Source organism: Leucoraja erinacea, chromosome 13 (genome assembly GCF_028641065.1).
Source record: "Leucoraja erinacea ecotype New England chromosome 13, Leri_hhj_1, whole genome shotgun sequence".
NCBI lineage: Eukaryota > Metazoa > Chordata > Chondrichthyes > Rajiformes > Rajidae > Leucoraja > Leucoraja erinaceus.
In genome coordinates, this window is record NC_073389.1 from 29,056,208 (window position 1) to 29,071,277 (window position 15,070).

The 15,070-nt window shown below is 45.0% G+C and overlaps 1 protein-coding gene and 1 long non-coding RNA gene across 2 annotated transcripts in view; one reads left to right on the plus strand and one right to left on the minus strand.

Annotated features, from left to right (window-relative positions):
* Positions 1-11,417, plus strand: part of plcxd2 (phosphatidylinositol-specific phospholipase C, X domain containing 2) — a 28,445-nt gene extending 17,028 nt beyond the window's left edge. Inside the window, exons 3-4 of the mRNA XM_055644731.1 lie at positions 3,979-4,220; positions 7,895-11,417. Coding sequence (XP_055500706.1) covers positions 3,979-4,220; positions 7,895-8,057 — 405 coding nt within the window. The 3' untranslated portion in view covers positions 8,058-11,417. The remainder of the gene's footprint in view (positions 1-3,978; positions 4,221-7,894) is intronic.
* Positions 10,939-14,990, minus strand: LOC129702773 (uncharacterized). Its single transcript, XR_008724430.1, has 3 exons — positions 14,820-14,990; positions 14,604-14,688; positions 10,939-11,055 (listed from the first exon to the last, which is right to left on the minus strand). It is a non-coding gene; the product is annotated as an uncharacterized LOC129702773 (long non-coding RNA).
* Positions 14,991-15,070: the final 80 nt, after the last annotated feature.

The window sequence follows — 15,070 nt, forward strand, 5'->3', positions numbered from 1 at the left end:
GGGGGAGGGGGGGTGGAGGGGAGGGGGGGGGGGGGGGGGGGGGTGGGGGGGGTGTGGGGTGGGGGGGGGGGGGGGGGGGGGGGGGGGGGGGGGGGGGGGGGGGGGGGGGGGAGGGGAGGGGGGGGGGGGAGGGGGAGGGGGGGGGGGGGGGGGGGGGAGGGGTGGGAGAGGAGGAGAAGGGGAGAGAGAGAGTGCCTTTTTATTTCAACCCAAACCCCCCAAACAACCATTTGCAGGCAGAGCTTTTTTACTTTAACCATATTTTCATTTTCAAACCGCATTAAGGGTACTTACTCACAGTTGTGTGGACATGTGTTCAGTGTTATTCACAGCTCAGAGAAAAGTGACCCTCTGCCTTCTTCTAGCTTGCAAACTAATTGAGGCACACCACTTCCTGGTTTTATAGTCCATCCCCCCCTACCACCAGCGGGGGCAGCAGAGAGAATGGGGAATTTTGTAAAATCATTAATATCTCTATCATGTTTCATCGACTGGAAAAATCCTCGGCACACATGCGGCGGAGGGGGGCTCTGAGCGAGGTGGCCAAAAATGACGGCCGTAGGTGGCAGCGTTCTCTCGGAAATCGCAGCACAGATCGCCAAAACCGGTCAAGAACAGACTTTTAGTAATATATAGATAGATTGGAAAATGATCACCAATGCGTCCACAATTTCTAGAGCCACTTCCTTATGCAGACCATCAGGCCCTGGGGATTTATCAGCCTTCAGTCCCATCAGTCTACCCAACACCATTTCCTGCCAAATGTGTATTTCATTCTGTTCTTCCGTCACCCCAGATCCTCTGGCCACTAGTACATCAGGAAGATTGTTTGTGGCCTCCTTACCACCAATGATGCTGCCTGACTTTACTTTGTAGGTAGATATAGTCCTCAGGCCTTGCCACAGTCGATGGGTGTCTGAGTGTTTATGCTGGGACTCAAGTTCATCCTGGTATTGGCTCTTGGCATTCCTGTTGGCTTTGCAAAGGTCGTAGCGAGATTTCTTGTACCTTCAATGGAAGTCAAAAGTGGATTTGATGAAGTTGGATTACAACAAGATCAGATGAGATATGGAACAGCTGATGGTACACATTGGGGAACACATACGTTCGGAAAGAGATATGGGGGGGATATGGCAAACGGCCTCGTTACACAGCAATTGCTAATGATCTGGAACTCGCTGTCTCTGATGGTTCACTGAGGTAACAATTGAATAGGCACTTGAGGGGAATAAGCTTGCAAGGTTTCAGAGCTTGACCAGTGGAACAGGATTTTCTGTACTGCTCTGTACAGAGCCAGCATGGACAATGGGTTGCAGAGCCTCCTCCAGGATTGAAATGAATTCAAGACTCTACAGAAGTACTTCAAATGCATTGTAGGAACTTGTCTCCCTGCTGCGCTGTTCTATGTATGTAATATACTTTCACTGAATTTCGGCTTGGTGGTTCAATGACAGTAATGTTGAACATGGCAGCATGACGGTGCGATTACAGTACTGTAACACAGTGTGGCAGTTGTGAGACAGTAATGCACACCTGAGCATGAAAGTTAATGACGTTGTAATACCATCATATTATAATAACGGTGAAATTGACCAAGTAGTAGTGTGGCTCTATGTCTCTGTAATGTAGTCACACCATAATGTAGCAATACAATGCCAGAAGATCACAGGCTTTCTGTTGCTAGTGTAGTCTGTTTCACCATCAAATGTAGATGTTGTGAGGCAGTCACTTTCATGCCTGCTACATCATCACATTCTAATATAAACTGGGTGCTAAGTGCTACTCAGAGCTGAGCAGTGAGAGATTTATATGTAAAGAGACGATTTGGCACCAATTTTCTTCCCTCCTTCATTATTATCTCCATCTCTCCCCCACCTGACTCATTTGCTAATAAACCCTCTTCGCCCGGATACACATGTCTCTTGAGCATAATAGGGCAGCACGGTGGCCCAGCAGTAGAGTTGCTGCCTAGCAGCACCAGAGACGCAGGTTTTGATCCTTACTACGGGTGCAGTCTGTACAGAGTTTGTACGTTTTCCCCGTGACCTGCGTGGGTTTTCACCGAGATCTTCCGTTTCCTCTCACACTCCAAAGAGGTACAGGTTTGTAGATTAATTGGCTTGGTATAAATGTAAATTGTCCCTAGTGTGTGTAGGGTGGTGTTAGTGTGTCTGTGCGGACTTGGTGGGCTGAAGGACCTGTTTCTGCGCTGTATCTCTAAACTAAAAACTAAACACAAAATGCTGGAGGGACTCAGCAGGAAGCATCTGTGGAGGTAATGGAAAGGATTCAGTACCAAATTAATCTCGCACCACTAACACTCTCTTCCGCTTGGTTGAACTTGTCCTTGCCCTCAACAACTTGTCTTTTGACTCCTCTCACTTTCTCCAAGTTAAAGGTGTATAGCCATAGACACTCGCATAAGCCGCAGCCATGCCTGCCTTTTTTTATCGGTTATATCAAACAGTCCTTGTCGCATGTTTTATACTGGCACTATCTCCCACCTCTTTCTCCACTACATCAATGAGTGCATTGGGGCTGACCCCTGCACCTGTGCAGAACTCACTGATTTCATTAACTTCACCAAGCATTGTCCTAGTGAACGTTTCACCAAACACTCATACTTGGTCCACCATGGCTTACTGCATCTCCTGGCTAACCATTTTAACTCTCCTTCTCATTGCAATACTGACCTTTCAGCCTGGGCCAGCTCAATTGTCATTGTCAGGTCACACACAAACTGGAGGAACAGCACACATTCTACTTGGATAACTTACAACCCAGGGGTACAAACATTGAATTCTCCAATATCAGTAGCCTCTAATACCCCCCCCCCCCCCCCCCCCCCCATTCACAGATAAAGGGTATAAAATGAGTTGCAAGATCAAATCTGATTAAAGATAGTTCAATCTCCTGTAAATTGTTGGGAGGACAGGACCACACTCTAACTGATGAGAGGACTGTTCATTTGCCTGTTAAAGCTGGGAAGAAACTGTCACTGAATCTGGAGGTACAGTATGTGTTTTCGCACATCTGTTCCTCTTGACTGAAGGGAGAGAGGAGAGGGTGAGACTGGTCCTTTATTATGCTGGTGGCCTTGCAAGGCGCCATGAGGTGTAAATGGAGTCCATGGAAGGGAGATTGGTTTGAGGGATAGTCTGGGCTACGACAACAACTCTGCAACTTCTTGCCACCTTGGATGGGGCTGTTCCCATACCAGGCTGTGGTCGCATCTGTAGAAGTTGAGTCTGTGCTGGCTCACTGAGCAATCCCATCAGTTCTATTCTCCCACAAGTTCCTCTGTCATCTTTTTTTTTACACTTGTCGGCCAAATCCCTCATCAGTTCTACCACCACTCTCCCACCCACATCAGGGGTAATTTACAGTAGCCAATAAACCTACCCATACACACATCTTTGATAAAAATCCATGTAGACAACATCCACTTCCCCAACCCTCAGGGATCACCTTCGTCACCTCAAAATGTCTATCAAGATAGTAAGACATGACCTACCACATTTAATGGCATCTTGATACTGCGCCAACTGGCCTGAGATGTCTGTTGGGAGGAGTGCAATGCCCCCACCGGTCTAAGAGGCGATCACACTCTTCCCAAGTGTTCTTAGTTTTTTTTTAGTTTTAGTTTTAAAGACACAGTGTGGAAACAGGCCCTGCGGCCCACCGAGTCCACACTGACCATTGATCACCCTCACACTAGTTCCATGATATCCTACTTTGGCATCCTACATGTTAGGGGCAATTTACAGAAGCCAAGTTTGAAAGTGGGAGGAAACCAGAGCGCCGGGAGAAAATCAATGCAGTCACATGGAGAATGTACAAGCTTGGCACTGACAGCACCTGTAGTCAGAATCCAAACTGGTCCGTGGCACGGTGAGGCAGCAGCTCTACCACTGCACCACGTGCCGGGCTGTCGCTGCTCTCTGGTAACATCTTGGTTTTCATTTTCAAAATGTCCAGGTGCTCGTGTTCTACCACCACCCCATGGCCCACAGCTTTCCCTTCCTCTGGCCGGGGCATCAGATCCCAGCACCCTGGGCCAATACCAATGATGCTCAGAAACTGGTGCAGTTCCTGGAGACAACCCTGAGTGAGCGGGCAAGGCGAAGGACTTTCCACGTGTCGCAGGCAATCCTGACCCCACATGCCAAGACTGTCATCCAGGGAATGATTGTCGGACTACGGGATTCTCTCGTCGCAAGGTTGGGTAAAATTCTTGTATTTGGCACTTGCATTCATTGTTTTGTTACTATGCTTATGAAGAAACATAAGTCATACAGTACTGAAACAGGCATTTGAATCTACCTTGTCTATGCTGACCAGCAAATTTACATTAATCAAATTTTCTAGCTCTTAACCCTTGATTTTCTCTGCCTTGATAATCTACTCATCGAGATGCATATTAGACACTAGACTAAGTGGGGGGGTCCCAGTCACACGGGAGGCCTGGTTCCCCAACGCAACCCATTCCCCCAATGCAATATTCCCCCACTCACCCATAGCCCTAACTATGCAGGCGTGGCTCACTTTCCCACATCCCCGAGCACTCCCTCCCCCTCCTCTTCAAGTGTGAGAGGGGAGGGGGGTAGGTTAATGGGGTGTGTGGTGGGGGGTGGCGGGGGGTGAGGTGGGAGGGGAGGGGGTGTGAGTGGTGTGTAGGTGTGTGGAGGTGTAGGAGGGGTGGGGGGAGAGGTGGGTGGGGTGTGGGGGGGGGGGGGGGGGGGGGGTGGGGTGTTTGGGGGGAGGTGTGTGTGGGGGGGGGGGGAGGGTGGTGTGGGGGACGGTGTTTGGGAGGGGTTGTGTGTGGGTGAGGGGTGTGTATGTGGGCAGGGGGGGTGGGAGGCTTGTGGGGGAGGGGGGTTGGGGGGGGGAGAAGGGTGTGTGGGGGGGGGGGGGAGTGAGTTTGGGGAAGAGCAATGGGGGAGAGGGGGGCATCACGGGGGAGGAGGGACCAGAGCGGTAGTGGCTGGAATTGGCGGTGCGGTGGGAACTCGCAGCTGGTCGCTGGTCGTTCTCCTCCGCTGGGATCAGAGTCTCCGCTTTCTGTTTGGCGACATCTCCGGTTTGGGCTGGGTCTCTGACTCTGGGCTGGGCTGGTCTGGGTCTCCCATGCTGGGCTGGGTGGGGTCTCCGACACGGGGCTGCTTCTTTGGGGCTGGGCTGCTGCTTGGGGCGGGGCTGCTGCTTGGGGCGGGGCTGCTGCTTGGGGCTGGGCTGCTGCTTGGGGCGGGGCTGCTGCTTGGAGCTGGGCTGCTGCTTGGGGCGGGGCTGCTTCGGGTCCCTCTGAATGTCCGGTTGGAAACCTCCGCCGGCCACCCTCAGCTCCAGTAAAGATAGGATGTCGCAGGAAGGGGTGGACCGTCCCAGGGAGTGACAGGGAAAGAGACTAATTCGCTCGGCACTGACTGGCAGGAGATGAGTTCGATCTGCTTACGCGCGTTTTTTAAAAAAAATTTAAACCTCGCTAACTTTTACGACATTCAACTGATCGGAACGCATCGTAGACTCGCAGCACAGGAGAACAGTGAGTGAACTGGCAAAAATTCGTAGCGCTATTGCAAACCGTTTTTGCTCAAATAGAAAGACTGCCAAACCGGAAAGTAACAAGATCAGAGTTTTAGTGATATATAGATAGAAGATAGATAGATAGATTGCAATGTATCTGCCTCCATCACCCACCCAGACAATGTGCTCCAGATTATAATATCTAAAATTATGATAGGCAGAACCTTTTTCCCCAGAGCAATTTCTCCAGAAATGTCCAATACTAGAGGGCATACCTATAAGGTGACCAAACTGACAATTGTTTTTACACAGAGGGTGCTGGGGGACTGAAGCGTATTGCCTGGGGTGGTGGTGGAGGTAAATACGATAGCAGCATTGTTGAGGCTTTTAGATAGGCATATGGAAGTGCAGAGAATAGAGGGATATGGATCATTCGCAGGCAGATAAGATTGGTTCAACTAGGCATGATTTCAGAATAAACATTGTGGATTGAAGGGCACACTCCTGTGCTCCACTGTTCTGTGGTCTATGTAATCATCCCCTAACTATAAAGTTCCACCTTGGATCCCCAGCCCAGTCCATCACACAAATGAGCCTCCTTACGCCACCTCTTCCCCACCATTGATTATGTACACCACGCTACTTCAGGAAACCAGCCAATACAATCAAGGACTGCAGTTTTGACAATATAAATCTTATTAGCAGTGTAATAATAGGCTGGAGCTATTGGCAAAGGAATAATCTGGATTGTGTGTCGGCGAATGTTATGATGAAGGTACACTGTTTTTTTTATGAGGAAAAGTTGTGTAACCATATAACCATATAACCATATAACAATTACAGCACGGAAACAGGCCATCTCGACCCTTTTAGTCCGTGCCGAACACATAATCTCCCCTAGTCCCATATACCTGCGCTCAGACCATAACCCTCCATTCCCTTCCCATCCATATAACTATCCAATTTATTTTTAAATGTTAAAAACGAACCTGCCTCCACCACCTTCACTGGAAGCTCATTCCACACAGCTACCACTCTCTGAGTAAAGAAGTTCCCCCTCATGTTACCCCTAAACTTCAGTCCCTTAATTCTCAAGTCATGTCCCCTTGTTTGAATCTTCCCTATTCTCAGTGGGAAAAGCTTCTCCACGTCAACTCTGTCTATCCCTCTCATCATTTTAAAAACCTCTATCAAGTCCCCCCTTAACCTTCTGCGCTCCAAAGAATAAAGCCCTAACTTGTTCAACCTTTCTCTGTAACTTAGTTGCTGAAACCCAGGCAACATTCTAGTAAATCTCCTCTGTACTCTCTCTATATTGTTGACATCCTTCCTATAGCTAGGCGACCAAAATTGTACACCATACTCCAGAATTGGCCTCACCAATGCCTTGTACAATTTTAACATTACATCCCAACTTCTATACTCAATGCTCTGATTTATAAAGGCCAGCACACCAAAAGCTTTCTTTACCACCCTATTTACCTGAGATTCCACTTTCAGGGAACTGTGCACAGTTATTCCCAGATCCCTCTGTTCACCTACATTCTTCAATTCCCTACCATTTACCATGTACGTCCTATTTTGATTTGTCCTGCCAAGATGTAGCACCTCACACTTATCAGCATTAAACTCCATCTGCCATCTTTCAGCCCACTCTTTCAACTGGCATAAACCTCTCTGTAGACTTTGAAACTCTACTTCATTACCCGCAACCCCACCTATCTTAGTATCATCTGCATACTTACTAATCCAATTTACCACACCATCATCCAGATCATTGATGTACATGACAAACAACAGTGGACCCAACACAGATCCCTGTGGCACCTCACTCGTCACTGGCCTCCAACCTGACAAACAACCATCCACCATTACTCTCTGGCATCTCCCATTCAGCCACTGTTGAATCCTTCTTGCTACTCCACCAGTAATACCCAACCATTGAACCTTCTTAACCAACCTTCCATTGTCAAAGGCCTTACTGAAGTCCATATACACAACATCCACTGCTTTACCCTCATCAATTTCCCGAGTAACATCTTCAAAGAATTCAAGAAGATTAGTTAAACATGACCTTCCAGGCACAAATCCATGTTGACTGTTCCTAATCAGACCCTGTTTATCCAGATGCTTATATATATTATCTCTAAGTATTCTTTCTATTAATTTGCCCACCACTGACGTCAAACTAACAGGTCTATAATTGCTAGGTTTACTCTTAGACCCCTTTTTAAACAATGGAACAACATGCGCAGTACGCCAATCCTCCGGCACTATTCCCGTTTCTAATGACATTTGTGTAGATTTCATATTTAACATTTTCTAAATGACAATGGACATTTCATATGCCTCATTTTGTTCTTCTTGTTAGAAATCTTCCTGTAATAATGAACTGGGTGAAGTGCCAGAAGCCGGGTGTAAATGGAGTCAACATCATCACGTCAGATTTTGTGGAACTTGTGGACTTTGCTACAACTGTGATCAAGCTAAATTACCTGCTCCTGCATGACAAGACCAAACGCGAGCAGGTTTAGCACCCTCCCTTGCACTAGAGGCTGTTAAAATAACAAAGACAGGATGGCATCTGGTTTTCAGATGTGGTGTGCTGTGGGCTTGTTGGGCCTGTGTGTGCGGATGTATTTCAGTCTCCACTTTAAAGTTGCACATTCTGCCCTCATGTTTCCAACAAAGAATCGCTTGTGCAAACTAATTGTACGGCATTAAATTCTGCACCATTCCCATTGGAGGGTGGGTGTGACCAAACTGACAAGTTTAACATAAAACAAAGTGCTGGAAATGCCCAGCAAGTCGGGGCATCTGAAGTCTAAAAAGGTTGGAGATGGAAAAAAATTATATTGCTGCGATTGATTCCAGAAGGTAATCTTTCATATATTTGTATGCTCCTGGCCTTTGTCACTCCTGACCTCCTTCTCCTGGCTGCGTCATTCCTTTCCTCATTGATCATCACTGCTACCCCATTACTGTCCTTCCTATTAAAACCTATGTTCCCCCCATCACTGCCCCAAGCCCCACAATATGCATCAGAATATTTATTTTATCTTTTGTCACGTCACGAGTCGAGAGTGTTTTATTATCATATGTCCCGATTGCAAAGACTAAATCAATCCTCCAAAGTGTTTAATGTAGTGGTTGTTGGAAGATCATCGAAATGAAAGGTGAATTTTCTCTCCCCACAGATGTTGCCTGACCTGCTGAGTAATTCCAGCAGTTACAGAAACGTTTTTATTCGCACTTGTGACAAGTCTTCCCCAGATTATGTACACCCCATGTATGTACAGCCCATTCATATACAGTTATGTACACCCCATGTATGTACAGCCCATTCATATACAGTTATGTACACCCTAAGTATGTACAGCCCATACATATAAATGAGCAAGTAGGATACCAGTGGGATGGATTTACCAGTTGCTGAGGGGCTACAGGCATCTCCTGCTGCGTGGGAATTTGTTTCAATGCAATATCTGAATTGTTGAGCTGAACGCCCGGGTGAAACTACAGGTTGCCCTTGGTTGCTTATGTTTTTGTTTAAATATATTACCAAGCAGCCACATTTTGGGTTACAAACAGTTTTCTGGAACAGAACCCTGTTTTAACCTGGGGAGGATCTGTACACAATTATAAAAATGGGTGTATAGAAGGAGGATAATGAATGTGATCGATTTATATTTAGAACTCGGCAATATTGTTATTAAATTGAAGAGTTTAAGTTCTCTCGTACTGGACATGTCCCATAGCCCTGCCACTTGCAACACAATGTCCTTCTGTGTTTGTATTGTTGCCCTCTAAATGCCCCATTATCCTTTTGACCAGAACACCCAAGTTATCCCCATGGCAGCCCTGATCTTACCCTCCCAATCATTCCCTTTGAGCTATACATCCCTCCGCAACTTAAAACTACATTATCTTTTTCTCCTTGATTAAAGGTCTGTGACCCGAAACGTTGACTCTGTTTTCCTCTCCACAGATGCTGCCTGACCTGCTGAGTGCTTCCAGCACTTTCTGCTTTTGTTTCAGTTTGCACTGTCTACAGTATTTTTTTTTTAAATCATGAGTTTTTTGAAATTCTGCTTTGGAAAATGAATAGTTTTTTAAACATTTTTGATTCAGGTTGTCTGAAAGAAGCGTATTGCCTGGGCTGGTGGTAGAGATGAAAGAAGCATTGCAAAAGATTTGGAAACCTGAAATAAAAGCAGAAATGCTGGAGGAGACATACCAAATTCAGTTTGATTTATCATTTTGTGTGTGTGTGTGTGACACAGTTTAAACAGTAACAAATTGATAATGGAGTATCAAATCTTAATGGATCATCTTAAAAACGTTTGATTATTGAGTTTCATTGCCTGGACTGCAATTTAACGCAAATGCAAAACGGATATGTGGACCCGCAGTTAAATATAAATCGCAATGGGATTGTACTTTGTCATGCCGAATTCGATTTGATCGACATTTTTTTTTTGTATTTTCTCGAGTCCAACAGCTTCAATTAATGTGTAAGAAGGAACTGCAGATGTTGGTTTAAACCGAAGATAGACATAAAAAACTGGAGTAACTCTGCGGAACAGGCAGCATCACTGGATAGAAGGAATAGTAATCAACAGTACTGTACACTGACAATGACAATTAAAGTCTGAATCTGAATCTGAATCGGTAGTTGACGTTTCGGGTAGAGCCCCTTCTTCAGACTGGTTAGGGATAAGGGAAATGAGAGATATGGACGGTGTTTAATGGCCTGTTTCCTTTATCATCGTTACTCTGTGCATATATTTCATTCATTGTTCTTTATCTCTCCACATCACCATCTATATCTCTCGTTTCCCTTATCCCTTAACAGTCTGAAGAAGGGTCTCGACCCAAAACGTCACCCATTCCTTCTCTCCAGACATGCTGCCTGTTCCCCTGAGTTACTCCAGCATTTTGTGTCTAGCTTCAATTAATGCTCAGCAACACTGGAATTCCATACAAAGCAACGACAATAGACTATTTTCCTTTCCAGGTATGCGTATACTGATTTCTTGTCTTTATTGTAAGTTAGGAGAGTAATTGGATCACATAATGTTATGTTTGAAGAATTCACTTAGTCCGTGTCATAACATTGATTGTCTTAATCATTACATTAGTTCCTGTGGAAAGTAGGATTTCTATTCCACACCTGGGGTGTAAAGTGGTTGAACTACATCTGTAGTTTAGTAAAAATATGTGAGCCAAGTTCTATTGCTGTCTCACAGTACTTGGGCATTTTGGTTTTTGTTTTTGGTTTAGTTGCAGGGTGCTTTCTCAGGTTTTATTTAGCAAAATAAGGTATTTTTGATTTTTCTTTTTAAAACCTTCACGTAAGGTACTCATCTTCAATCCCTGTAAATTGTAACTAAATTAAAATAGGTAGAAGGAATATCTGTGGACCAGCAGCTGAATTATTTATTCTGCAAATTCTTCATATGATGAGTGCCTCGAGTCTATCACCACTTCCATGCGAGCGTTTGCTCTTCAGTCTTTTCCACCACACAAGACCTGCAAATCCAAAGGCATTATTCTGTAAAAAATAAATGGTCCTTATTAGAACAGTCAAAATATCCAGTGGTTCAACTAACTGCCTGACACCCTTCATTTCAAAACTAGGAGGTCACCAAATTGATTAGAGATGACTAACCAATCATTCTTGTGTTTCAGTTATTAGTTTCTCAAGTTAATTTTTGTGGCCGTAATACTTGAAGAACAGGATATTTAAACGTGTATGAGAATTGTCATTAATAAATTGTTTTCAGGGATAGCTTCTAATGTATTGTTGGGAAAGTGCAATGTCTATGTTTCCAATCAACAATTACGTTTTCTGTACTCTTTTCTGATTTGTACAAATAAATATTTTAAATGACGCTCTGATTATTCAATTTGCTATTTAAAAGGCAGAAGAAAACTGAAGGTTCATTGTCTTTCTTGATATAATCAAGATATGATCACGGAATTGTTGGATCTCCAGTCACTAGGAGAACCATGTGGATCAGGAGTTCACATGGAATCATTAGTTGTATCACTGAAGGAGGCCATTAGATCCATTCTGTTTACGGTACTCGCAGATGCTGGAATCTCTGGAAAACAAACTACTAGAGGAACACAGCTGGTCAGGCAGTAACTGTGGTGGGAGATGGATGGCATTTTGGGTCAGGCCCCTTTGTCAAACCGATGGAGTAGAAAGCTGGTAAAGTGAGATGGAGGCGAAGCAATAATCCATTAGGTACCTGCTTGCTCTTTGCAAGAACAATCCAGCCAATCCCAACAAACCCCATCCCCCTCCCCTATTATCAATTTCTACCCCCACTCCTGCAAATTCTTCCCTTTCCCTCCTAACACTGCAAATTAATTTGCCCTGGTAGCACATTTCATTATGTTACATCTGATTCTTTTGTCATCATCTTTATTGGATGTCCCCTTGTTCTTGACCACTCCACCAATAGGAACAGTTCCTCTCTATCTGTTCTGCCTACAGCCTTCATGAACTTAAATCTCTGTCCAGTGCCTTTGCAACTCCATCTGTTCCTAACAGCGAAATCCCATCTCCTTCAAATTCCTCATCCCCAGGAATCACATTGATAAATGTCTTCTGCACCCTCTAAAGAATTCCAAAGCAACTATCAAAAAATAGAAAAACGTAGAGTGGAAACGTTTGTTTATTTGGAGGTGACGACACACAAGGATGGTTGATGGTCTAGGGAGTTTTTTGGGAATGCTGAGAACTATAACAGAGTTATATTTATTGGGTCTCTGAAATTGATTTGATAAACATATTTGTCTGTAATCAGATTCCAAAAGATAAGGGACAATATCCCGATGTAACATTCTGTTAGCTTCACTAAACAACAGCCACAAACCAAAGTGATGAAGCCTGGTGATGAGACCACCAGTGAAGAATGAACGCCTTGTGTGAACTGTTGGATACACTCGGTTCCAAGCCCTTCTGCATCAATTGGAACAACGGATGGATGCTGCACTTTGGTTAATTGGTGACTGGAAAGTGATGGACAATAATCCAGCTGAGATTGGGTAACTGGCTGAAATGGATGGGAGCAATCATATAACCATATAACAATTACAGCATGGAAAACAGGCCATCTTGGCCCTTCAAGTCCGTGCCGAACACTTACTCTCCTAGTCCCATCTACCTGCACTCGGACCATAACCCTCCATTCCTTTCCCGTCCATATACCTATCCAATTTATTTTTAAATGATAACATTGAACCTGCCTCCACCACTTCCACTGGAAGCTCATTCCACACAGCTACCACTCTCTGAGTAAAGAAGTTCCCCCTCATGTTACCCCTAAACTTCTGTCACTTAATTCTCAAGTCATGTCCTCTTGTTTGAATCTTCCTTACTCTCACTGGGAAAAGCTTATCCACGTCAACTCTGTCTATCCCTCTCATCATTTTAAAGACCTCTATCAAGTCCCCCCTTAACCTTCTGCGCTCCAAAGAGTAAAGACCTAACTTGTTCAACCTTTCTCTGTAACTTAGTTGCTGAAACCCAGGCAACATTCTAGTAAATCTCCTCTGTACTCTTTCTATTTTGTTGACATCCTTCCTATAGCTAGGCGACCAAAATTGTACACCATACTCCAGAATTGGCCTCACCAATGCCTTGTACAATTTTAACATTTATATCCCAACTTCTATACTCAATACTCTGATTTATAAAGGCCAGCACACCAAAAGCTTTCTTTACCAACCTATCTACATGAGATTCCACCTTCAGGGAACTATGCACAGTTATTCCTAGATCCCTCTGTTCAACTGCATTCCTCAATTCGCTACCATTTACCATGTAGTCCTATTTTGATTTGTCCTGCCAAGATGTAGCACCTCACACTTATCAGCATTAAACTCCATCTGCCATCTTTCAGCCCACTCTTTCAAATGGCCTAAATCTCTCTGTAGACTTTGGAAATCCACTGAATGCGGTACATCCAAAAGGAAGAGCATAGAAGGAATTAGAGGAAGAAGGGTTTTGGAAATGGATTTAATTCCTTATCAAACCCCAAAACCACATGATGCCCTAGGATGGAGAGGAGGAATCGTCAACCTACGTATCAGAGAACTCTAGGTTTCGGATGTTTGATATTGAGCACCCAGAGTCTTGACTATGCAAATGAGTGCTTGCACCTTGTGTAATGAAGAGTTTGGAGCAAACTAAGTGTGTTGGTGTTGTGCTTTAACTGGGCACAACAGTGTCCTCTTCCATCATGGAAAGGGATTCAATGATTCTCAATGAAGGACATCATTATCCTCAGGTGATTTTTTTTGCAATGTGAAGGCGTTATTGTACTTTTTAAACCTTTTTAAGTCACAGGCCTCCAGTCCAAAAAGCAACCTTCCACCAGCACCCTCTGCTTCTTTCCATGGAACCAAATTTCTATCCATTCAGCTCTAACCTACCAGAGCAGTCTACATGCAGAACCTTGCAGAGTGCCTGCTGAAATCCATGTATACAATGTCTACAGCTCTACCTTGGTCGAGCTTTTTGGTCACATCCTCAAAAAACTCAATCAGATTCGTGAGACAGGACCTCCCACGTACAAAACCATGTTGACTATCCCTAATCAGTCCTTGTCCATCTAAATGTATGTATATCCTACCGCTCAGAATCTTCTCTGATAACTTTCCAACCACAGATGTTAAGCTCACTGGCCTGTAGATCCCAGCCTTTCCCCTTCATCCCTTCTTAAATAGAGGCACAACATTTGCCACGAATCTCAGCCAGAGCTCCTGCAATTTCCTCTCTAGCTTCCCACGGTGTCCTCTGATATATCTGATCAGGCCCAGGAGATTTGTCTATATTCATACACGTCAGGACCTTCAGCACCTCTGTGACCGAAATACTGACTGCTCTCAAGACATTTCCAGTGACTGTCTACCACAACTCAAGTGTCCTGGCCCAAAATGTCATCTAACCATTTCCTCCAGACTGACCCGCTGAGTTACTCCAACATTTTGGTGTATTATTATCGTTGGTGTGAGATGTGTTGGGTTGTACCCAGGATGATGTGTGAGTGCCGCTTTGTACTCACGGTAGTTATTAGTGCTGTACTAGCTCCTAGAGTTCACATAGAACTTGGATTCTTTTCTCTGGAGAGTCGGAGGCTGAGGGGAGACCTGCGAACAGCATATACAATTATGAGAGGCATAGGTCGGGTAAACAGTCAATATATTTTTCTCAGGATGAAGATTTCAAGGTCAAATGGGGAAATGTAATTTAAAGGGAATGTTGGATGCAATTGTCTTACACAGCAGGTTGTGGGTGCCTGAATCGTGCTTCCAGAGGTGATGGTGGAGCCAGATACCACAGTGGCGTTTAAGGGGTTGTTAGATAGGTAAATGCAGGGAATGGAGGTAAATGGATCACATGCAGGCAAAGGAGATAGTTGAACTTGGCATTGTGACCAGTACTGACATTATGGGCCGAAGGGTCTCCGCATTCATGGTTGCACTCGTGTCCAGCGCGCCGCCGGGTCCGCCCGCTCCCCGCCCCCGTGTG